General features: G+C 45.0%; 1 protein-coding gene across 5 annotated transcripts in view; it reads left to right on the plus strand.

The window, feature by feature from the left end:
• Window positions 1-26,467, plus strand: part of HECTD4 (HECT domain E3 ubiquitin protein ligase 4) — a 1,724,100-nt gene that overhangs the window by 447,361 nt on the left and 1,250,272 nt on the right. For all 5 annotated transcript variants that reach the window (XR_011199486.1, XM_069214810.1, XM_069214812.1 and 2 more), the window contains exon 21: window positions 10,017-10,215. Coding sequence is in view for 4 of the 5 variants with exons in the window: in XM_069214810.1 (XP_069070911.1) it covers window positions 10,017-10,215 (199 nt within the window). In the remaining variant the exon portion in view is untranslated. The remainder of the gene's footprint in view (window positions 1-10,016; window positions 10,216-26,467) is intronic.

Here is a 26,467-nt window from a genome sequence, read left to right on the forward strand (position 1 = left end):
GGGCTCGGAGTGTTACAAGTTGTTTTTCTTCGAAGTCTTTTCGAGTCACGAGATCGAGGGACTCCTCCCATTTCGGCTCCATTGCGCATGGGCGTCGACTCCATCTTAAATTGTTTTCTTTCCGCCATCGGGTTCGTACGTGTTCCTCTTCGCTCCGTGTTTCAGTTCTGAAAGTTAGTTAAATCTCGGAAAATTTGACGGTATTGTTTGCGTTCGGTATCGGGTTAGTTAACGCAGATCGACACTGAATTAAAGAAGAGCTCCGGTAGCCCTTCGGGGCTTCTATCCCCCGGCGGGGCCTGATCGGCCCGACCGCGTGCGTCTTCAAGGCTCATGGAACGCACCCCATTCCGCTTCTGCCCCGAATGCCACAATAAGTATCCTTTCACAGATCAGCATCTGGTCTGTAATTTGTGTTTGTCCCCCGAGCACAAAGAGGATACTTGCGAGGCTTGCCGGGCATTTCGGTCGAAGAAAACGCTACGGGACCGGAGAGCACGAAGGCTTGAAATGGCATCGGCGCCGTCAGGACACCACGACGTCGAACAAGAGGAGACTTTCTCCATTGCTGACTCGGACTCGGACGAGCCCGAAACGGAGCAGCCAGCGAAAACCGTGAGTAAACCAGCCCCGGCCAAAACTCACGCCAAAATCATGAAGGCCCAGGGGACGCCACTGCCAGCAGGCCATGGCTTAACCCGTAAAATCGGTGACCAACCATCGGCACCGAAAAAGGGCACACACGTGTCGAAGTCATCCGACTCCGGTCGAGATACTGGCACAGAGTATACTCAACACTGAGAACCTGGCTCCGACCAAACTCGACATCGAGATACCGGCTCCGACCAGATTCGGCACCGAGAGATCGGCACCCCGAAACCAAAAAAAAGTAGCATTGTAGCCGAAAAAGACTGTTGAAAAAGTTTTGGTGCCGAAACACCCAGCTTCGGAGCCGATAACAAGCTCCTACTCCGAAGAACAAGGCCTTTCAGCACAACTCCAAGGCCATAAATTTGGACAAGAGCTAGAAGCAGGGGAGCCAGATTTTACTCAAAGAAGGCTCCATATTCAAAAGGAAACAGGGAAAATAAGAACTCTCCCTCCTATTAAAATGAAAAGGAAAATTTATTTCCAAGACACAGGAAAACAACCAAAAGCAAAGGTGGCAAAAGAAGTGACTCCACCTAGTTTTTCGCCACAACCATCACCACACCACTCACCGCAACCGTCACCAATTGCGACCCCCCCTATGATGCAATCTCCAACGCACACAGGGATGAGCCAGGATGACCCATATGCATGGGATCTATATGATGCACCAGTATCTGACAATAGTCCAGACTGCTACTCAGCAAGGCCATCACCACCTGAAGACAGTACTGCTTACACGCAGGTGGTGTCTAGAGCAGCTGCTTTTCACAATGTGGCACTGCACGCTGAACCGATGGAGGATGACTTTATTCAATACTTTGTCATCAACACACAGTCAGTACCAAAGTCTTCCAATGTTACCAGGCATGTTGAAACATGCGAAACAAGTATTTCAAGAGCCCGTCAAAGGCAGAGCCATCACACCTGGGGTGGAGAAAAAAGTACAAGCCTCCCCTACAGACCCTGTGTACATCACGCAACAACTAACACCTGGCTCAGTAGTAGTAGGCGCAGCACGTAAAAGGGCTAATTCACACACCTCTGGAGATGCACCACCACCCGACAAAGAAAGTCGAAAGTTTGATGCAGCGGGGAAAAGAGTAGCAGCACAGGCAGCCAATCAATGGCGCATTGCCAATTCACAGGCTTTATTGTCAAGATATGACAGAGCTCATTGGGATGAAATGCAGCACTTTATAGAACATCTTCCCAAGGAGTTTCAAAAGCGTGCACAGGAAGTGGTGGAGGAGGGCCAAAGTATCTCCAACAACCAGATACGATCGGCAATGGACGCAGCGGACACAGCCGCAAGAACTGTGATTACAGCGGTCACTATTCAGAAATACTCATGGCTACGTACCTCCGGATTTAAGCCAGAGATCCAACAGGCTGTGCTTAATATGCCTTTTAGTGGACAGCAGTTGTTTGGGCCGGCGGTGGATACAGCTATGAGAAGGTGAAGAAGGACACTGATACAGCCAAGGCCATGGGCGCGCTCTACTCCCCACAGAGCAGAGGCACATTTAGGAAAACACAATTTAGAGGGGGGTTTCGGGCCCAAAGCACAGAACCCTCAACCTCACAAGCCAGACCCACATACCAGGGCCAATATCAAAGAGGAGGCTTTCGGGTACAATACAGAGGTGGACAGTTCCCTAAAACCAGAGGGAAGTTCCAAAGACCCCTCAAACTAAACAGTGACTTAAATGTCACAAATCCCCAACACACAACATCAGTGGGGGGGGAGACTCACACATTATTACAAAAATTGGGAGGAAATAACAACAGACTCGTGGGTCCTATCCATTATCCAACATGGTTATTGCATAGAATTCAAACAATTACCACCAAATGTGCCTCCAAGGACACACAACATGTCCAAACAACACTTGGATCTATTACAACTAGAAGTCCAAGCGTTATTACAAAAAGAGGCAATAGAACTAGTACCCAAACATCATAAAGGAGCAGGTGTTTACTCCCTGTATTTTCTAATACCAAAAAAGGACAAAACTCTGAGGCCCATATTAGATCTCAGAACATTAAATATTTACATCAAATCAGATCACTTTCACATGGTGACACTTCAAGACGTAATTCCATTGCTCAAACAACAAAACTACATGTCAACATTAGACCTCAAGGATGCTTACTTCCACATACCTATACATCCTTCCCACGGGAAGTACTTAAGGTTTGTAATCCAAGGAGTACATTACCAATTCAAAGTGTTACTATTCGGGATAACAGCACCAAGGGTATTTACAAAATGCCTTGCAGTAGTAGCTGCACATATCAGAAGACAGCACATACACATATTCCTGTATCTATACGATTGGTTAATCAAAACCAGCACTCAAAAACAGTGTCTTCAACACACAAAATACGTCATAGAAACCCTTCACAAACTAGGGTTCTCACTAAACTACCAAAAATCACACTTACAGCCATGTCAAATACAACAATACTTAAGAGCAACAATCAACACAAAAAAAGGGATTGCCACTCCAAGTCCACAAAGGGTACAAGCATTCCAAAATGTAATACAAAGCATGCATCCAAACCAAAAGTATCTGGTAAAATTAGTGATGAAACTTCTAGGCATGATGTCCTCATGCATAGCCATTGTCCCAAACGCAAGATTACACATGCGGCCCTTACAACAGTGCCTAGCAACACAATGGACACAAGCACAGGGTCAACTTCAAGATCTAGTGTTGATAGACCACGAAACACACACCTCGCTTCAATGGTGGAATCCTGCAAATTTAAACCAAGGGCGGCCTTTCCAAGACCCAGTGCCTCAATACGTGATCACAAAAGATGCTTCCATGGTAGGGTGGGGAGCACACCTCAACCAACACAGCATCCAGGGACAATGGGACACTCAGCAGAAACAACTTCATATAAATCAGCTAGAATTACTAGCTGTGTTTTTAGCATTATAAGCATTTCAACCACTAATGGCCCACAAACACATTCTTGTCAAAACAGACAACATGACAACAATGTGTTACTTTCACAATCACATTCGCCTAATAGCGCAATACATCCCAGGAATTCAAAACCAGTTGGGAGACAATCTCAGTCGAGATCACCAACAAATCCACAAATGGGAAATTCATCCCCAGATACTACAGACCTACTTCCAAAACTGGGGAACACCGCAAATAGACCTATTCGCAACAAAAGAAAACACAAAATGCCAAAACTTCGCATACAGGTACCCACAGCCTCACTCCAAGGGCAATGCGTTATGGATGAGTTGGTCAGAGATATTTGCTTACGCTTTTCCCCCCTCTCCCACTCCTTCCGTATCTAGTAAACAAATTGAGTCAAAACAAACTCAAACTAATACTAATAGCACCAACTTGGGCACGACAACCTTGGTACACAACATTACTAGATCTGTCAGTAGTGCCTCATATCAAGCTACCAAACAGACCAGATCTGTTAACTCAACACAAACAACAGATCAGACACCCGAATTCAGCATCGCTCAATCTAGCAATCTGGCTCCTGAAGTCTTATAATTCGGACATCTAGACCTTACACAAGAATGTATGGAGCTCATCAAACAGGCTAGAAAACCTACTACAAGACATTGCTACGCAAATAAATGGAAACAATTTGTTTATTACTGTCATAATAATCAAATTCAACCATTACACGCGTCTGCTAAAAACATTGTAACTACTTACTACACTTACAAAAGTCTAAGTTAGCTTTTTCATCCATTAAATCTCACAGCAATTTCTGCCTATATGCAAATTACACATTCAACTTCACTATTTAGAATCCCAGTCATAAAAGCATTTATGGAGGGTCTAAAAAGGATCATTCCACCAAGAACACCACCAGTTCCTTTGTGGAACCTCAATATTGTATTAACACGACTCATGGGTCCACCATTTGAACCCATGCACTCTTGTGAGATTCAATACTTAACCTGGAAAGTAGCCTTCCTAATAGCTATCACATGTCTCAGAAGAGTAAGTGAAATACAAGCCTTTACCATACAGGAACCATTTATACAAATACACAAACATAAAGTGGTTCTACGCACAAATCCCAAATTTTTGCCAAAAGTTATATCACCGTTCCACTTAAATCAAACGGTGGAACTTCCAGTGTTCTTTCCAGAACCAGACTCTGTAGCTGAAAGAGCATTACGTACATTAGACATAAAAAGAGCACTAATGTATTACATTGATAGAACCAAACAAATTTGCAAACAAAACAATTGTAGTTTTCCAAAAACCTCATGCAGGGAATCCAATATCCAAACAAGGCATTGCTAGATGGATAGTTAAGTGTATTCAAACCTGTTATGTTAAAGCAAAAAGAGAACTGCCTATTACACCAAAGGCACACTCCACTAGAAAGAAAGGCGCCACCATGGCCTTTCTAGGAAATATACCAATGACAGAAATCTGTAAGGCAGCCACATGGTCTACGCCTCATACATTCACTAAACATTACTGTGTGGATGTGTTAACAACACAACAAGCCACAGTAGGACAGTCAGTACTACGAACATTATTTCAAACAACTTCAACTCCTACAGGCTAAACCACCGCTTTTGGAAGATAACTGCTTACTAGTCTATGCACAGCATGTGTATCTGCAGCTACACATGCCATCGAACGGAAAATGTCACTTACATCTGTTCGTGGCATGAGACGCTGCAGATTCACATGCGCCCTCCCACCTCCCCGGGAGCCTGTAGCTGTTGTAAGTTGATAAAAATAAACTTGTCAATTTGTAAATATATCACTTTTAATCATACTATGTACATACATACTTTCTCCATTGCATGGGCACTATTACTATATACACAACTCCTACCTCACCCTCTGCGGGAAAACAATCTAAGATGGAGTCGACGCCCATGCGCAATGGAGCCGAAATGGGAGGAGTCCCTCGATCTCGTGACTCGAAAAGACTTCTTCGAAGAAAAACAACTTGTAACACTCCAAGCCCAACACTAGATGGCGGGATATGCACAGTATGTGAATCTGCAGCGTCTCATGCCACGAACAGATGTACACTGTGTAAGTGACATTTTCCATATATATATATATATATATATATATATATATATATATATATATATATATATACATATATATATATATATACACACACACACACACGTGATTCAGGAAGAGAAGTGAAAGCAATTCTGAGTCCCGTTTAGGGGGTGGGGAGGTGGAATCCTCTGTTGCTTTGCACCAGAGGATCCTTTTAAAACCCTCTCTGGTGTCAGCTAGTGGCCGACAGATGCACTGGGGTGGAGGTGCATGTGTCTGCCATTTGCTCACACATGCACTAAAGGAGTTAAGCAGTTTAAGTGCAAGATGTTTCCTAGAAAAGGATGGCCACTGCCTCTCTCCCTGAGACTTTGAGAAATTGGAAGTATGTGTTTGAATGTTTGTGACGAGTCTAAGGTATGTACTGTGACTAACTAGACCTACCCTTTCTCCTTTCATTTTGTCAGTTTCTGATGGGGAGTAAGATGTGCCTTGTGCAATAGTGCCACATCCCTTTTTTTGAGGATAGATAATGTAGTACCTTTTCCTTCTGATAACTTGATGCACCTTTAATATTAAGTGAAATGAGTCTTAAGGCATTGTTGTGATGTGAATTGCCCTTAGAAAGATTGGGCAGTGCGTTTGTGCACAAGGGTTAAAAAAGGTGGGCCATACAAATGAAATGAATGTATGCTTCCTCATCCCACAAAGCTCTTTCTACCTCTGTCACCTTGGTTTTGTGGACCTTTTCTCTTGTGTTTTTTCTGCCTGACAGGGCCGGGCTGGGAACCCAAAGCAGCCCTGGCAAATTTTGCCAAACCAGCCCCCGTACAATGAATAGTGAATGCAGTGAGTGAGCCTGACCATTGCAAGGAGGGTTTTGGGGAGTTTCCCCCACACCCATGAAAATGTGGGCAAAAATGGCGCATTCTGCAACACATTTCAATTGTATTAGATTTTAAGCATAGTAAATTATGACTTTACATTGCACCACGACCCAACAAGCTTTATTGGGTCTCTCCAGTGATTCCCTCACAATCACCACCTAACAGCACCCCTCATCTTTTCATAGTCCCTCTCTCACATGTATTTGATTTGTTTTATAGCACCTTTCATATCAGTGTAGGGTGTTGGAGCACTTTACATCACACACAAATACAGACACAATCAACCATGGGTGTGTATCCTCGTGTATAGGAAATGTTACATAAGACAGAGGACTACAAGATGTAGGATTCATGTCATCCATTCTGGTAGGCATTTAAGAGCATTTGGTCTGGAGAAGCACAAGCTCGGGATTCAGAATACAACAGAGTGGTTAAGGTTAGCTTTACTAATAAGAATTCATTTCCATCATGACAAACACTTTTAGCAACATTAGGATGATTCAAGACTGATAAATACATAATTTTCTAACAAGTACTATGCATTTTGCATGCTGCTCACGGACGACACTTGATAGCTCATTGCGCTAGATTATCATTGTAATTTATGAACTGTACAGTAACAAGGGTCACTCTGACAGAAGCAGTAGCCAACCGAGCTATGCACATGAAATACTTTTCTGTGATATGCATGGTACATGTCCTTTGCAGCAGGCATATTAACCCTCTATGCTTTCTTAGATGAGTCAAAGCTGCCACTAGACAAAATGCCATCTCTCTCCAGCAGGAACATTATTCACCAGAGTTAACTTGACACTTTGATTGTTGCCTGAGAACTACTGCATTAACAAGGAACCTCTGTAGCAGGTGCTTTCAAAACTAGTACAAAAAAGGCCCCCAGTAACGAAAACGATTCTCCACTTTCCAGCCTCCCAGTGAAACGCCCGGCACAGATAGTCCGGCCTCACACTCCAGGAAGCTAATGCTAATCAAGTCTGAAACAATTCTTGACTGTGTACTACTTTCTGATGTTTTGGGGCAAGGATACACGTTTGTCGCTTCCAGTCTTGGTTTAGAAATTAGGAGTTTAAAGCTGTTTAGCCTGGAAGGGGTGCCTTTTTCTTTTCTTTTTTTTCTTTTTTGCTTTTATACTCCCATGGCCAAAATGATCTTAGTCTGACAAATTTTTCTTCCATTCTTGATAAACGTTTCTATGGGATCCAAAGCATTAGGCTAGGTCCCCTCTCCACAAATACCACATATAGGCATACAAAACTGCTGCAAGCATCTGGTGCTAGGGGATTTGGAATGAAGGCTACTGTTACTAGTGGCATGCTATGCATCGAGAGCGGTATTATCAACTACTGCCCACTCTCCTGGCGGTGGAAAAACATCAAAGATAGACTATTATTTTGTGGATTTTTCTGGCATATTAAAAATGTACACACAAGTCAGATTCTATTTGCTGAAGTTTACTATTGGATTTTAAATATGTGTATCACTTAAACAGATGGATCAGATGGATGTGTTGATCAGGCGGAGGGAGACTGCTTCAGAATCCTTGGGTTCCATGGTATAGATGTTTTTGGTCAGGTAAAGAGCCGTGATTAACCTGATGACGTTTTAGGACGGACAAATACATTTAGAGATACTCTTCAGTCAAGAAAATATATATAGATTATTCTCAAAAGCAGTTCTTCAGTACTTTCTCATGTCGTTACCAAGAATCTGATTATAGGCAATCATGTGATTTCAATAAAGTATAAATTGTACAGGGAAATTGAGTTCTTCTCATGACAACAAGGAACTTAAGCTCTTAAACCAGCTTGCTCTGATTATACTGTGGGTCTGCTATCCTCTCAGCATCATAATTTGGTTGTGTTGCTTCTGAAGGGTTTCTTAATCATTAAGATGCAGGTGACTAGGGTTGAATAGTCAGGGTTTTTTATGAGTAAGCCCATGGGATGTTGTGTTAAGTAGTTATAGCGTGTACAGGTGTTTGTCTTGAGTTTGCTATATTATGGATGGGCATTATTTCTTTAGTGTAATTTGTTGTACAAGTTTGTCGTATTAACTAGGATATGTTACAAATTTGTAACTTTTTCGGCGCTGCTCTTTGGATCCATCCGACGCCGGACCCTCCGGCGCCACAGGCAACTTGACTGTGGACTGGATTCGTGGAGAATCCGCCGGAGTAGCAGATGTTGTAGGCATCACAGGTCTCCTGGGCGACGCCAAGGGCATCAGCGCCGCAGCGGCTCCAGAAGGCAAAAATGGCATGAAGGGTGTCAGCTTGTAAGGAGCTGGAGCATCCAGAGTAAAAGCCAAAGGGCCTGACGGACCCGCATGCCCTCCACCAGGCGCCATGGTGGAAAAGATATTGAACATAGCATTCAAAAATGCCGCAGGATCCGTACCCGGCGCCGGGAAAGCTGGATATGCTTGCGGAGTCAGCGCTGGCACAGAAGCAGATGATGGACCTGGCATCTCCTACCCTGGAGAAGCCGCCGGTTCTTGAAGAGGCTCGACTTCAAACACCGACAAAGGTGAAGCCGGAGTCGTAGGAGGCGGAGAAGTGATGGTCGGGCTAATCTCCCACGTCGGACGGTGCCAAGCTGAAGGAGATCTGGATCTGGCCCTGGACCGACCTCTACTCGATCGGGGCCAAGAGTTCTGACGACGCCGAGAGTCTCCATGGCGATGATGAGTCTTCGAAGATTTCGAAGAAGACTCTCTCCGATGTCGCCTTTCCTTCCTCTTCTTGGAATGGGCTAGGAATAATTTAGCCTCTCTTTCTCTAGGCGCCTTAGGGTTCATGCTTTGGCAGGAACCGCATGACTCGACCTCATGGTCGGGACTAAGGCACCATAAACAATTTTCATGGGGGTCAGTGACCGACATCCGACCCCCACACTGTTTACAAGGTTTAAAGCCAGATTTTCTTGGCTACAACATAGTAACTACAGATGCGCAACTGTAGCTCCCGTTAGCCTCAACTTATTGCCTAGATGACGTCATACGGCGTCGCGTGGAGTCGGGCTATTGTGATGTCATCGTCGACGTGCAGAGCTAGAAGAAATTTCCGTCAAAGCTGGCGCGAGGGGAGAATTCTTTAGGTGAGGAATCCACAGGTAGTTAATGTATCCACCTGAAAAAGCGTTACCGATGGTAAGTAACTTATTCATCTAGGGACTGTCTAGTATCTCTGTGACTGCCTAATCCAGTGTCAGCCATGCTGCTTATAATACTAGTAAGCTTGTAATAAGATAATTATTAATGCTTGGGAATGGTGTCTTACATGTTTGGATTTAGGACATTCAAGTAGGTTTTTTTTGTTCTGAGATCTTTAAGGGACAAAAAATGATGTACTGAAGTGTTGAAGGTTGGTGTTTTAAGAATTTGAACATTTGTACATCTTTATCCTTTGGCATTCTTTAACTGTTTTCAGAATGCTAGACGAGAAGGAAGAGCCAGGATTTCTGACTGGTCTAAAGATCCCGGCTCCATGGGCAGCTGGAAAGACAGTGGAAACGGTACATCCTGTCCGTGACAATTATAAATTCAAAGAAACTGTACATATCCCAGGAGCGCGCTGTCTTTATCTCAGGTTTGACAACAGATGTTCTTCACAGTACGACTATGATAAGGTAAACAAATCATACATTAATAATACATGTTTCTAATGTGCTACAAGAATAAATTTGTATGTATTAATTGCCTCCTTGCATCAACAAGAACACCAACGAAAACGGCTAGTTCTAGTTGAGGTTACAGAAAAGGCAGTTGCAAGATGATCTTCTTGTCAGAGCAAATATATAACAAGTTCAAAGAGAACATGTAATATCGATTCTATATTTTATTGCTTACTGTACATGTTTTTAAAAGCTCTGCTATTTTAACAATTATTTGGAGAAATAAATCTGTATTTTTCCCCACAATGATTATCGAAACTGCAGCAGATGGATTTTTCAAATTAGTATAGTTGCCCATTTCTGATGTCGGTCACCTCCCAGTTTTGTAGCTTGTTTACTTTTTTGATTTTCTGAAATTGTTCTTTTTAGCATCTCATGCAATATTTTCAGATATTTAGTGCTTGTGATGTGTGTCACTTACAAGTTGGCGATGGGATCAGCCTTCTATCATTATTTTCATTATATTAGCACTTCAGTAGTGGTCCTTTCTTAACAGAAATGTGTCAACTTGTTGTGGATCCATTTTAGTTCCTTGCCTCGGCACAGGAGTTAGCTTAGCTTTTAGCTTGCTGACCTGTTGCTATTTTTATCTGATCCCCTTTGACCTATTTTCACGCTCTGTTTTAGTCTGTTTAATTATTTATTTCCTTCTAGGGCTGTTTGCAGATGTGTGTTTTATAGAGAAATGTTTTCACTTTTCTAATCAGGTGTTATTCTGAGAAAGCATCATTATCCGTGATGAACATGGGTAATGTCATCATTCTCCTTTTGTTTTACGTTAGCAAGAACAGAATGCAAAGATGTCAGGTATTTGTTATGTAACTGCTGACACAAGTTTGAACACACAGTCTGATGTTTAGGTACATATTCTCATCAGGATTCCTGCACAAACAATAACATGCCCTATAAGAACACCTCCCAAGACCAATGTCCTTAGAGGGGGTTCCACCATGATACACCATCTACACTCCACATCTCTTTGCAGCGAATCACAGCCTTGTGTCACTATGATTCCTGATCTGGAGACCAAGGGGCCTATCTCATTTTTGGGGGCGTTTCTCATGGACACTGTATTGGAAGATTAGGCTTATCATACCCAGTTTAGGCCTTATTATTAGGAATTGCATATTTCATGTTATTGCAATATGAGGTTTTTCATCTTTACCTTTTTTATCCTCACCATTCTGCTTCTGTTATTTCTCATTAACATAATCATTGCAGCACATGCATTTTATAGTAGATTGCAGTCTTTTCAATAAATATATTGAGAACTGTCCTGCGTCTTCCTCATTGCCTGTGTGTGCATAAGAGACTTATTTATAACAAGAGAAAAGGGATAAGATTTGTTACACTGCGACTTACCTGAGAAGTCACAAGAGTGCATGCGCTAGTCTGCCAGAAATCACCTTTAATATTTAGGGTTCGGGTGAGGTAGTGCCAGAGAGCCAGGAGGTTTTGGCCGACAGCTTCTAACTTGTGTAAGAGTGACTCAGTCACCTACGAACAAAAGGGTTGCCGCCCCTAATCTAGCAATTTCGCTGAGAGGTGAGAGTCATTCACCGCAAACTATATCTATAAGTTGAAGGATAAAACATTTTATTTCCAGTTATCCTGTACACTAGTTTGATTTTGTCATGTTCTACATTCCTTTTCACGTTTTGCCATTTTTGTGAGCAGTGGTAAGCGCCAGCTGTTAGCAGCTGTTGAGTCCCTTAAGTTGTGCCTTCTATTTCCTACATATGACTTCATGCATTCTTGACCATGTATGCCCACATCATTTTCTCTCGTAATTTGTTTGAGATTCGTATGCCAAAATGTATGTATGTGTGTTTGGTTCACCTTTTTGTGAACCAGCGATGTTGTTTGCAGATGTACCCCCACTGTTTCAGACTCGGTAAAGTTGATTAAAAATAATAGTAATCCCCTCCTATGGGGCCGAAAACTGTGTTTTGGTCCATTGTTCACTTTTGTGTTTTCGAATCCATGCAACAGTCATCCACTGAAATTGGCCCAAATTCATATTGATGCTTAATGTGTATGTTGCAACCTTATTATTTTTTTATTTTTATTTTCATTGTAAAACAACACATCTCAGAGTCAAACAGATACATTAAGTACACTATGTATCTTGCAAATGATCATTCCGTTTGTGCAGACTTAGCGCCCAGATTAAGTCCAGTCCATCAACAGAATGTGATGGAGTTCATGTCCCTTCTGTGTATGTATAGTCTAAAGCAGCCCAAAAAATCTCTTGGACGTGCCTTTGGATGTGCTAGCTCAGAATATTCTTCTTCATTCATTCGATAATATAAGCCATACATTGCAGCCATTCCTCTGACTTCGGTCCCTGGACGGCATCAAGCACATCCCCACTCGCCTCTTGGCCAACAACTGGGCTTTTGACACCAGTTGGCACATGTCACCAGGAATTACTTTGTAGAGCCTAATAGTGCCATCTGCTGGTTGATACAATGTTCATCTTTACCCTTTCAGTCAGTATAGCCAATACTTCTTACCAATACACAGACATTTTAGGGCAATCCCAGGCAAAATGTTAAAAAAAGGAAATTGTATTGTTTTACACTTACTACATTTCTCTATACCATTCGGTGTAAATATAACAATCCATTCTGGATTGTAATACAGACGATGTAGCATGTTGAAGTGTATGCGTTTGTTTATAATTAAATGGCATATCTGTCACCTGAGCACAACTACACTTCCAGCTTTTATCAAATATCAGTCTACCCAGCTCACCCTCCCATGCCCGCCTCACCGCATAGGTCTGCAATACCCCTGAATTATATATATTTTTTTGTCCATGAATGAGCTCTTTCCAACTCCCTCATCTTTCTGTATCAATTTGGTTACTGCGCCTACCTCCGCCAGTGGCTGTTGGAAATTCTGTAGCACCAATCATTCTTCATGCCGTAAGCAATGGTAAAACAAAGTGGCCACCGCCGAGTCTCACAGTAATCCCCCCCTTTGAATTTCTAGTAGACTAATAATATTATAACATTTCCCTCTGGAAACCAATCTCCCATCACCCTTATGTTAATCTTTAATGGAATCTCAACTGAAGTCTGTAACAACAATGAAAGTAATATATTACATTTTATACTTAATAGAGAAGAGTACATCACCCCCACCCCATATATTTTGCAATCTCCCACTGTGCACATCTTGTGCATTGTATTAAATCCTTAAATCCAGTTCACTCCAGGTAAAGTATTACAGCTTTAGGTTGGTAAAATACCATCCAAGCCAACCTGGTGTGGTAGGGTATAAAGGAGCTTCTCCTCTGCTCCCCACCTAAAGTTGGGAACTACTTCCTTTTTGGTGTATATATATATGTATATGTATGTGTATATATATGTGTATATATATATATATATATATAGAGGGGTGTGTGTAAAATAGAACGTAATTTTTTTTTTAAATGAATACAAGCACCAATGAAAAAAGATCCAGCTATAAACATATGTCTCTAAACACTTTAAAAGAGAAAACCGCAAGGCTCATAAAACATTATTACTTAGTGCCAAAAACTGCTTTAGTGGAGGTAATAAGTGCACCATGTGGTATAAATTGAGCCAAAAAAGTCATATATATATATATATATATATATCCTATATTAATATGAGGGATAAAGTACCACCGGCCCACATTTTAAGGGTATTGTAAGTCACCTAGAGTTCCATGTCCGTTTACATGGTTAAGACCGAGTTCCATTATAAAGTTGTGGAATTCCATGATGACTTGAAGTATCCTTGTCATGGAGGCAAGGGGTACCTTATCCCATATAATACATGGTCAGACCATCACCTTTCCCACAAAGCACTTGAAACCTTGATGTGTAGCTCTTTCATATGAAAGAGAGAGCGTGTTTGCAAACAAGAAGAATAAAAATAGAACCTCTAGTGCAAACTGAAATCCATCCATAACCTGTTACAAATGTTGTAAAAAAACAAAAAACAAATTTAAGTGCAGTAGATCAGAATGTGTAGAAACATGCAGAAAGATTCTAACTTTTTATAAACATCTAAAGAGTGCAAAAAATAATCATGTTCTTCCTGCTTGTCACTTTAGGCTGGAAAAAGTGAGCTGAACGAAGACAAGCAACTTGTTTGTTGCTTTAAACATACCTGACCTGCCTTTCACCTAGACTGCTGGCTCTGGCAGCAAGCATACTGACATCAGAAATCGACTGTAATAATTTATTACAGTTGAGTTCGGATGTCTTTTCTTTATAGTCACCGACTGGGTGCATCACAAGTCACTGATTATGAAGAAATTAGAAAATGCGTTTAAGCAGGGTTTTCCAAATCCCATATATGATTAAATATATCATTTTATATACTTATGTGTATATGTGTGTGTTTGTGTGTATATATACCCTTTTAAAATCCTTTTTATTTTTTTTCAAAACATGTGTTTATTGGTATTTTCAATGTATTATAACATTATGATTTACATCAGCAATAGAATAATAAAATTTGTGCACTTACAAGGAACTGTAACAACGAAGAACGGTAGGTGTCGGCCAGCTGATAACTAGCCCTCCAATCAACATGTCCAGGCACAATGTACCCAACTTTAGGAGTAACCAACATAACAATTCTAAAGAGAGGGTTCATGGAATAGAACTCTAAATCCTGTAGACACCTTGAAGGAGAGCCAATATCTACTTGTCTCTTCAAACCCTACCGGAGGATCAGTGTGCTTGTACGATGATTCGCCGGCAGATATATAGTTTAAGCTCCCCACAGACAACAATAAAAAACATGAACAAGAACAGCCGTTGGAGTGCTATTTATGCAGTTTATAAGTTGTGATTTAAGCATACTACCGTGGGTGCGGGAATCTCTTTGTGTCATCCTTTCATACCAATATAGGACGAGATTGCATACAAGCCATAGATATAAATGTTTGCCTCCTTGATAACACACGGCGCCCTCTACACCACCGAAACCTGGCCGGCCTCTCAGGCACCAACCTCCCCTCGCTCACACTCCCAGTCCAGAAGCAGAGGCACACCCGCCCCAGCAGCTTGACTGATTCCTCCGCATCCGAGCCCCGACTCGCATCCTGCAGGCAGAACTCCATATCCTCCCACCTGTCTCATAACGGATACTAGCATAACCCCAGCACGCCCTCTCGCCTCAACGCCACTCCCTCCGCTGCCGCCCACACCCTGAATGAATATTTCCAGGCCTGTCCAGCAGGTGGGTCAGCTGACTTCCACCTGCGGGTTATCAGCCGCTTAGCCGCTATCAGGCCCAGGTCCAGGAAGTGCACCTCCGCTCTATGCAGCTTACCCCTAGGAAAAAGGCCCAGCACACAGACCTCCCAAGTGAGCGGAACCAGACATGACGTACACTCCGATAGGTAGTCGACCACCGCCCTCCAGAAGCGATGCAGGGACGCACAGGACCATATCATGTGCAACATGTCAGCATCTATGGAAGAGCAGCGGGGACATGCCGCATCCTGATGAGCAAAATATCTGTTCACACGAGCCGGAGTAAGATAGGCCCTGTGGATGATACAGAACTGGATCAGGTGAAATCTAGAATTACGGGTGACATTAACGTGTCCAGAAAGGACTAACCTCCACTGCGTGTCCGTAACTGAAGCAGACGCATCCCTGTCACAAGCCGCACACAGTGTATCGCATTCCAGGGCTGTGTGTATGCGCAACGCGTCAGTAAACCATCTGATCAGGTGTTTCCCCTGCCCCATCACCTGCATGTACTGTACCAGCAAATGCGTGGGAGGGGCCACTGACATGTCTCCCCACCTAGATGCTAAAGACCTCAACAGTAAATTGTACAAGAGGAACTGCCCTGCAGGAGCCCCGACTCCTGAACCAGTGTAGGAAACGGAATCAGTCTGCCATCATCATAGAGGTCACCCAGCGTACATAACTCCACCTCATGCCACGTGTGTAGCTCTTGACCTGATGTAATCTTAGGGCCACCCCCCCAAACCCCCCCACCGGTAAGGCGCAGGGAATCTGCGATAGCAGCTACAAGTCACCTTGAGGAATATTTGACCCGGTGATACCCCTCATGTAAGTGGGTGAAATAGATGTGACACCTGCACGAGGGACCAAGGGCCTTCCGAAGTCGCTGTGTCTGCGAGGTGAAGACGGGCCAACCACTGAGATACCCACTGGAGCTGGGAGGCCAGATAGTAGTGCTCCAGGTTAGGGTCCGGTCTAACGGCAAATGCAGCTTTTTTCTGCGCGACCCGGCATCGACCCCCAATCCAAATGAATTCCCTCAATGTAGTCTCCAGTTTCCTAAAAAAGCTGGGGGGGATATAGTGTGGGTGATTTGAAAAGTAATATAGCAGGTGCAGTAAGACTATCATTTTGAGCAGCGCTATCCTGCTTGCCACTGGCAGCGGCTGCCAAAAAGCCATCTGGGATTTGATCGAAGATACCGCTCTCTGAAGATTCCCATCAACTAGGTCTCCCTCTCCATGATAAATATGGATCCCTAGGTACCTGAAAGTGTGAGGTTGCCATGGGACCGTACTCCCAGCAAGACAAAGCTCTGGATTCGGAAGCGTAGGATCAAAAGGAAAAAGACATAATGTGGACCAATTGACTTTTAAGCCAGACAGCGAGGCAAGCTGTGGCAACAGGGTCCCAACCTTTGGGGAGATTTGCGTTACATCCCTAAAATACAGCAAGAGGTCATCAGCGTACAGCGATGCCACGTGCAGGCCATACCCCAGGGTAAAACCCCAGTCAGAGCCCCTATCACGCAAGACCGCCGCCAGTGGCTCCATGGCAAGGGAAAAAAGCAGTGGGGAAAGGGGGCAACCCTGCCTCGTACCTCTACACACCCTGACGGATTCTGTTATAATGCCCCCCACCTTGACCCGAACCTGAGGATTAGTATTAGCAACTTAACCATCCGAATAAAGTGGGGCCCAATACCAAACCACTGCAAAACCCGGAAAAGATACTGCCACTCTAAGGAATCGAAGGCTTTCTCCAGATCAAGAACGAGGCAACCTGCCCGTGGCCAGTCTCGTCTTGCATAGTGCATGATGCAGAACAGTCACCTGATATGATGTGACATATCCCTCCTGGCACAAATCCATTTTGATCCGGGTGCACCAGGTCCGGTGTTAAAGGCGCAAGCCGCATTGCTAACGTTTTAGCCAGTATTTTGTAATCCGTGTTGAGCATTGCTAGCGGCCCATACGACCCCAGCTCTACCGGGTCCTTGCCAGGTTTGAGAAGGGACACAAACAGCACCTCCCCATGAGATGAAGACAAACAGCTCCTCTGCACTGCCTCCTCATAAACGTGGAGTAACTTGGGCGCAAGTATTACATTAAATGCCTTGTAAAAGTCAGCCGGCAGAAGCCAGCTTGTGAATACTGGCCTGTATCTTAGCGAGATCAAGAGGCTCCTCCAGTGCAATCCCCTGGTCCACCGTCAGTTGTGGGAGTTCCACACTAGCAAGGAACTCCGTACAGGACCGTTCAGAGGAACTCACCGTTGAGGCATACAGGGCCAGGTAATGCTGCGTAAACGCAGTATGTATTTCCCCCAGCGTGTACAAAAGACGCCCAGACTCCAAGCGAACCTCCATAATCGGGCCATGGTCACGGTCACCTCTGACCAGCCAGGCCAGAAGTCTGCCCCACTTGTCCGCCGAGGCATGTGATCTCGCTGAGTGCGCAGCATAATTCAGGCAACGCAACTGTTAAAGCAGCAACAGATGCTCAGTTCGAGCCCCGGCTAACCAGACATCATCCGTACGGGCTCCTGGTGGCCTCCATCTCTGGGCGCAGCGAGTCACGTTCTATACGAGCTAGGTCATGCTCGATCGAGCGGCGCAAATTCCACCGAGTCCCCATACAGTGGCCTCGGATAAAAACCTTGAAAGCATCGCACTCCACTAGGCCCATATAGGCAGTACCATTGTTATGCAAAAAAAAAAATCAGGGATCGCTGCTTCCAGAGATGCATCAAAGGCCGTATCCTCTAAGAGCTCAGGATGGAGTTTCCAGGTAGGAACAGCTGAGGGGGGGATCCCAACCCAACCTTAAAATCTGTGGGTTGTGGTCCGAGTGCGTGCGCCCTAAGTAATCGACACCCACAACCGCAGAGGCCAGGATCCGTGTGCAGAGTATTCTATCCAATCTTACATGGAGAGAGTGCGGAGCAGAGTAGTACAAGTAAACTCTGTCTGCAGCATTCCGCTGCCTCCAAATATCTATCAGATGCCATTGTTGCGTCCAATCTAGCAGCCCACGCGCGGCTACCACCACAGGAGACGTAGGCAATGGGGGGAAGGAACGATCTAAATCAATATCAAGCACACTATTAAAGTCTCCTCCCAATAACAAGGAGTAGTCACTCCAGCCCGCCAAGTGGTGGGACAGCTTGTGCAGAAAAGAAGTCTGGTCCACATTTGGTGCGTATATCGAGCCAAACACTATGGCCCGACCCGCAAGTCAGCCGCGAACCAGGGCAAATCTCCCTTTCGAGTCTATGATCTGCTCCTCTGCTACAAAAGGGACACCGCTTTAATCCAAATCAGGGCACCTCTGGCATGAGTGGAGTGCCCTGTTGCATATAGTTGCCCCCTCCAGCGCCGCTGCAAGCGAGGAAGTTCTGAAAGCACCAAATGGGTCTCCTGCAAAAAAGAGAGGTGGCCCTACTGCCTTTTAAGATATGAGTATATGGAGTACCGGCGCCTAGGTGTGTGTATACTGCTCACATTCCAAGTAACCACAATATATGGATTCATGGATTCAGTTAGGACACCCACCTACCGCCCATCCCGCCCACAAGCGTGACGCTGCGCTCGCAGTAACAGACTCCAAGCACCCGGTCAAATGCTCTGCACATAGCCTCCAACGGAACCAGAACAAAACCAATACCATCAGAGCAGATAAACAACAGGTCTTCGCCCAAATCCAGCAACTTGAACAGCCAACAACATGATCACACATTCTAAGTCTCCGTTAGCAGGAGATTGGAGTAGGCCAATTCACGCAGTAAAACAAGCACTTACTAAACCGGTCAACCTGGCCATAGCAAATAACAGAGGGGGGGGGGGGAGGCTGGCAGCTAACTGCAGTTTTTAAACAACAATCAGTGACAGTTACAGTGCCAGCGGCTACTTGCATGGTCTGCCCATGGGAATTTCCCACGCCCTGCAGCCAAGCCACCTGATGATACACAGTGAATAACATATCGACTGTATAGCCCCGGCGACCCATGAGCTCCAAGCAGGGGGTTGCAGCATTGCAGAGTTCTCCAAGTAGGTCTCCGCAGGGCCTAGAAAAGTTTGTCTGCTGTGGCAGGAGTCAGACGGGCACTCCTGAAAACCCAACTCCGAGAGTCGGTCCGGTCGCAGGGAGGCTGTGAAATTTCAGTTTCTGATTCCGACGCCGCTGGAGAGGCACTTATAGCTGCGGCCAATTGAATCGCCTCACGCCTCTCCTGTATGAGCTGCTCCAAGTCAGGTGCATGTGCCGCTACCTCCGCTGTCACACCACTTCTCTTACGGCTACGCCTCGTCCGGCTGCACCTGCTCTTCGGTGCGGGCGGGTTCCTCTCCATTTCCCGACCCGAGACGCGGCCTGCCAACTCCAGCCACTCCCCCACCGCTTCTGGCGTGGTGAAGAAATTAGATTTATTCTCAGCCACAATGCTTAGTTTGGCGGGGAACAGTAGAGAGTAGTGCTGGCTCAGGGCTCGGAGTCTGCGCTTCAAGGGCATGTAGGAGGCCCGGTCTCTTTGCACCGCCAGCGTATAGTCTGGAAACAGCATTATTTGTGCATCGTCCACTTGAGGCGGCGGGGAGGATCGCACACTCTTGAGTATAATAACACTGTCCGCATAATGGAGTAAGCGAATTATAAAGGGGCGAGGACCGCTCCCCGGAGGCCTGGGTCGCGTGGGGATTCGATGGGTCCGTTCCACTGAAAAGAAAGGGGTCAGTGTACCAGCCGGCACCAGTCCCCAGAGCCAGCTCTCTGAGTAGGCCACCGCATCCCGACGCTCCGCTCCCTCCGGCAAGCCGATCACTTGTGTGTTGTTTATTCTGGCGCGCCCTCCGCGTCTTCCACAAGACGTTCCAGCTCCGCCACTCACGCTAAAACATCCCCCATCTTGGACTCCAAGCGAGACGTCACTGGTGCCAGCTCATCCACTCGCGCCTCAATCGTACCTGTTTTGTCTGCCAGATTATGGTGGTCAGCATGCCGGAGGACAAGGTCACTGGCTACTTTGTCGATCTTAGCCTCCAAAGATGAGCGAACCCGCTCCAGCGAGTCCCCGATGCGCTCCACCGTGGCCAGCACAGTGTCCAACGTCTGGCTATCTTGCGCCGCAGCTTCTTGTGACCTCCCAGCTCCAGTGCCAGAGCGAAGGGGGCCCGGCCCACGCCATGACCAGGGCCAGCGCAAACTCTAGCCAGTCACACTCTGCTCACCGGGTGACTCACCACCAGCTCCAGCAGCTCAAAACCCCTCAGTTCACTTTATGGGCGCGGGAAGACCAGACCAGACCAGGAGATCGCTGTAACCAATATGGCGATCTCGCAGCAGATTGGGTCCTCCAGGGCAACCTCTAGCGTCTCACCATTCTCCACCACACCAGCGCGAGACCTCTGTGCCAGGTACCAGAGAGGACCCACTCTTCATCACCCCCGTCGTTGTAGCTGCCTGCGCATCCAAAATAGCGCTGCGCAGCAGCACGAGCAGCCCAGCCCACCGCTTCTCTGCCGCCCTCCTCCTGCTCCGCGCCTTCAGGCCACTGCACCCCAAGATCGGGCCTCTTTTGAGGCCTTCCGCAGACAGTTCAGCCAGGGGGAGACCGGTGGCCTAGCCACGTGGCTGGCAGGCCCGGCCCTCCCCGTCGTGCCCCGGCGCTCCCTACAGGGAGCCAATGCCCTCCGCCGCGTGTCCGCAGGATCCTCCTGCTCCTCTTCACCCCCGACGGGGCAACAGCTTTCCAGGGGGCCTGCCGCAGGCCAGGGGCCGGGCCTCACCACTACGCACTCGCTCGGTGCTGCAAGGCCACGCCCACCTCTCACCCGATGCCTCCTGTACTCCCCGTTAGGGGAGCCGGCACCGAGCTCCGCTGCTGCCCGTATCCTCTCAGCCACCTGGCACCTTATGTAACAGGTGCCGCCGGCCGTCAATCCCACCTATGGCGTCGGATCTCTCCTAGCTCGCGTCCGCCATGATCGGCTGCTTAGTCACGCCCCTCCTTTTAAAATCCTTTTTACTTTTAATTGTTAACTTATTTTATACTTTTTCCTGGTTTTACTTACTTTTTACTTAAAATATTTCTAAAATAACAATATACATTAAGGGTTACAGTAATAATGTTCTGCTGTTATTTTTAATGTAAATTATAGTCTGCTTATTAAATGTACTTAATCTTTGTTGATTATATTATATATATATATATATATATATATATATATATATATATATATATATGTGTGTGTGCGTATGAGTGGTTTCAAAGCTCTTGTTTCACAGAAAATAGGTCTTAAGTATGAATTATTACCCATAATTCAAAAGTGCTGAAATATTTGCAGGATATTTAGTTCCCTAAACAAATAAAAAGTTAAGTGAGTAGTTGACATAGCATTTCTGCTTTCTTCCAATGCTAGTTCAAAAATTGGTGTGACAACGCTGCAGTCATTAGCACACCTGATCTGCGCACTCTTGCAGACCCATCCCTGAAGCAAGCATCTGCTAATGAATCTTTCCAAGTGTGTGAAAATAAATATTTTAAAGACAAAATCATGTCTGCAAAAAGTTTTACTGTCTCACATTGCACTTTATTTTCTTTCTAATTATGTTTTGGTAAACCTGATCTACAGTGTTGACGTACTACAGAAGAAAAGTACATTTTAAAATGCGTTTTTAATTGCCCCACAGTGTGCTTTGCATTTGAAATTTGACCTTCAATAATTCACATTGTTGCATAAAGCAAATTTTAAATACTAGCACATTGTCCCCAGCAAAATACGTTTCTCAAAACATTGAAAAACATCTAAAGTCTTAGGCAAATAATGAATACTGTTGTGTAGCCATTTTAGTTATAGCTTCATGCACGTTATTTTAGCATTCTAGGCCTGCCGCTGTGAACTATAACCTAGATATTTTATTCAGCTTCATTTATTATTTCAACAATAGCCACTTTTGCTGTCTTGTTTTATTTCTCTATATCTAGCTGTTTTTGCCTAGGCCAGCACTACTTTCTCAAACACGAAATTCTTGTTCACTCTGTGCTTCTTTCAAGGGTGCAGTAAGATAGGTTGCCGGTGAATGTGGTAAAAGTTTTCTCTCTGACATTCATAGAAAAACACACATCCTTGCGTAGAGGCATTTTCTTAGAACGTCAGCTGTTTTATTATAAAAACACTTCCTTGTCCCTTACACGTTATCCAGCCAGAGAACTACAACTGTATGCTGATTGCTGAACGCTTCACTACAGCTGCTTATGCAGACTGCATGCTGTGCTCTAATGTAGCCTAGGTTGGAATTAGCCTATTGACTCTAGTGACAATATGGTAGCGTTATTTCTATGCTTCACTCTCCTTGTCCCAATTCTATTCTTGCCATGCTGTGTCGCCCTGGTTACTGCAGTACATGCTTTGCTATCTAAGATGCAGTCGCTTCAATAAAACCTTATTTAAACATATACTGCCTCTGTTTGTCATTGTGTATGTGAGACTAATGTAACTGAGAGAAATGGATGAGATCTGAGTGACCACGATTTCCCTTAGAAATCAACTATGTCCTGCGCTGGGCTGCCCAATCATCCCTGCTCTCGGGTAGAGATGAGGCACTGCTAGTTAGCTGGAGCAAACTCTGGATTAGAGCTACAGGCGTCACCTGTAATGGATAAGACTCAGCCTCCCACACCGCAGGCGATTCTGCAGCTCAAAATCCAGTATTCTCATTAGAATAATGAGAGCCTATGCAACAATACTAAGCAGTTGACATAAAATGTTCCAAATGTATCCAGAGAGTACTTAAACTGATTAATAAATCATATAATACACAAAATATATAACAAGTAAGATTCGTAATTTGAGTCTATAGTGCCATCTCATAGTTCGACAGTTCTAAATCACTCTGCCTTTGGCCGCATCATTTGTAAATGTCACCATAACCCCTCCGTGACAATTTAGACCCACTTTAGACAGATACAAGTTAATGATTTTCTCTATCTAGAATTGTATGTGCTATTCTGAAGGAGAAGTATATTTTTAAGCAGGTAACTGCAAAATAGTGACTCCTAATGTACATGTAGCAAAACCTTGATGTAATGACTCCTGATGTACTTTCTCCGCCCACTCCTTTTGTAATTGATCTGCAACCTGGATCAGTAGTTCCCTGACCCACATCAACACCTCCATCATGTCCCCCACATCCCCCATAGAATGGAAACTTGCATAAATCAACGGCCTCCTCAAGAAGCCTAAAGCTGACTAAAATCAACTGAACAATTTCTGATTGATGTTCCTGTTCCCTTATCTAGCCAAAGTGATTGAAAAGGCCATGGAGAAGTAACTCGCATCCCACCTCAAACTTGACCAACTCCTACACAACACACAGTCAGGATTCAGAGAGAACCACAGCACTCATCGCAGTGCCAATGATCTCCGGACCATCCTGGACTGAGGAGAAACAGCGGCCCACATCCTGCTTGACCTCTACATGGTTTTCAACACTGTTTCCCACATCACTCTCATTGGAAGGCTCCACAAGATTGGCATATAAGGATCCACACTCAAATGGATCTATTCCTTCCTTGTAGGAAGAACCCAAAGGGTCAGGCTGCCACCCCTTCACATCAGAGACAAAGAACCTGATATGTGGAGTCCCACAGGAATTGTCTCTTAGACCCACCCTTTTCAACATATACATTAGACCGCTTATCAAACTCATCTGATCACAGCAGATCACTGTCACCATCTTCATGATGCCCAACTCATCCTCTCCCTGACGGACATGCCAGCCACCACCAGAACCAAATTCACCAACTGATCACCATGGTAGCAGGCTGAATGCAAGCAAACTGCTTGAACCTCAACTCAGTCTAGACAGAAGTATTGGTTTTCAGCAACAAGACCTTCCAATGGGACTCTACTGGGGTTTTGTGGGAGCTAGGACTGGCAGTCACACCCACCAACTGTGCAAGAAATCTAGGGATCATTCTAAATGATAAGTTCAACATTACAGCCCAAGTCAATGCAGTGAGTACCTTCTGCTTCCAAATCATTTGCATGCTGCAAAAGATCTTCAAATGGCTGCCACAGAACACCAGACAGACGTTGCACAAGCTTACAGACTCCAAACCATCCAGAATGCTGTTGCAAGACTCATAATCAACCGCCCACGGCACACCCTCATCACAATCCACCTCAAGAAGCTTCACTGGCTCCCCATTCATAAGCAAAGCCAATTTACACTTCTCAGGCCCACATGCAAAGCTATACAGAACCAACCAACAGCATAGGACAGCCTCCTTCAACGAACCAGAGCCTCCTTCTCACTTCTTGAGCTCAGCAAGAAGCTGAAGAACTCTATGTATTGATCATTCAATCCCCCCCGCCCCTGGTAAAGGCATGGCTCTCAGGTGGCTAGACATCCACTCTTTTGTTCAGCAGAGAATGTCATTTAAAATATAACACCTGCTTGTAGTGGTCCTTAAAGAGTATCACTTTGGTAAATCTTCTAATAATCCTTTAGATGAGTTTACAAGGAACAAGAATTTGGGTACCATGATGCGCCTGTCTCAGGAAGGGACACACTACAACATCCAGTTGCATGACCAATCTCAACTGAACACAGATTTGCAGGACAAATGATTGCCCCTTAAAACATTCCCAGAGATTTGTGTAGTCCTCTTCTCGCACTGTTTTGTACATGGCCCTAATTGGCAGATGTACTCCAAATTTGTCCAAGACATGCAAGCACCTACATCTGTCCCTGCGATTCCCCTTCGCTAGGACAGGAAACTCAAGGCTACAGATTCTGCCTACCATTTATCTAAGATCTGTGGACACGCCTTACTCAGCAGTGGAAGCAGCCACTCTCAGATGATCATTGAACCCACTTCTGTCTTTGTCATTTCCACTGATGAATGAAAGCTAAAAGCACCAAGGCGTAGAAAGAAAAATATCTCCAACAACATCCCTCACCTTCCAGGTGAATAAACTCTGCAGTTTTAACATGCTGTACCATAACAATTAATAGGAGGAGGCAAGGGTGGATTTTTGCAGAAAATACACCAGCCACTAACCATTCGATTAAGCCATCTCCGGTTGTGACACATTTGGAATTCCGTCAGTTTTGCCATGGCCGAGTCAACACTAAAATGTACAGGGTTCCACTTGAAGTCCCAGCAAAGGTCATAAAGTTGCCATTCAGCAGCGAGGAACTTTTTGAGGCCATGTCAGTATGGCACTCATTGCCATTTTCAGTTCCCAGAACTACCATTCAAGGATGGAGATTTGTGCTGCAGTGTTCTCAGCAATGGTTTTTCATCCTCCACTACAATGATAATACATCATTATGATGCAATTGTGCCACCTTGCCCTGTAGGAAGCCAGTGTACAGAGGAGACAAGTCGCTGGCCAGACAGCAACCTGATGAGGGACCCCATGAAAGCAATATTGGATTGTTAGAACTACTGTCTGCACCTGACTATATCATTCCCCTTTGCCCTTCTGATATCAGAGGTCAGAGAGGCTTTACTAGAGGGCTGGGCCCCTGACTGGGGATCTCGGCCTCCTATTTACCAGGCGCTTAGGCCTCATAGCTCTCTAGCTGAGGGCTTTCAAGTACATTCTGAAGGTTTTCCAGTCACATCATCAGTTTTCTGTCTCCTCAGTAAGGGTGGAAACCACTCCTGCAACCTATCCAAAGAAGCTCAGGAAATATGAATGCGGGCTTCAAAACTTACTGTGAAGTACCTTCTCGGGAGTCAGTGATGAGTGGACACCCTAAACCTCATAGGGTCTTGAATTATGTGAGTGAGAGGATCTCTCTTAAATGCTTTTCTTTCTCTTACAGGGCGTAGGATACAGCATAATAGGCAGATATGTTCTCAGTGGAAAGGGAGGAAAGAGTACATTTTTTTGTTCTTCCAATCCCCTGTTGCACAGACTGCTGCATTCTTGTGCAGCTGCTGAATCAACCT

The sequence above is a fragment of the Pleurodeles waltl genome, chromosome 11 (assembly GCF_031143425.1).
Source record: "Pleurodeles waltl isolate 20211129_DDA chromosome 11, aPleWal1.hap1.20221129, whole genome shotgun sequence".
Classification (NCBI taxonomy): Eukaryota; Metazoa; Chordata; class Amphibia; order Caudata; family Salamandridae; genus Pleurodeles; species Pleurodeles waltl.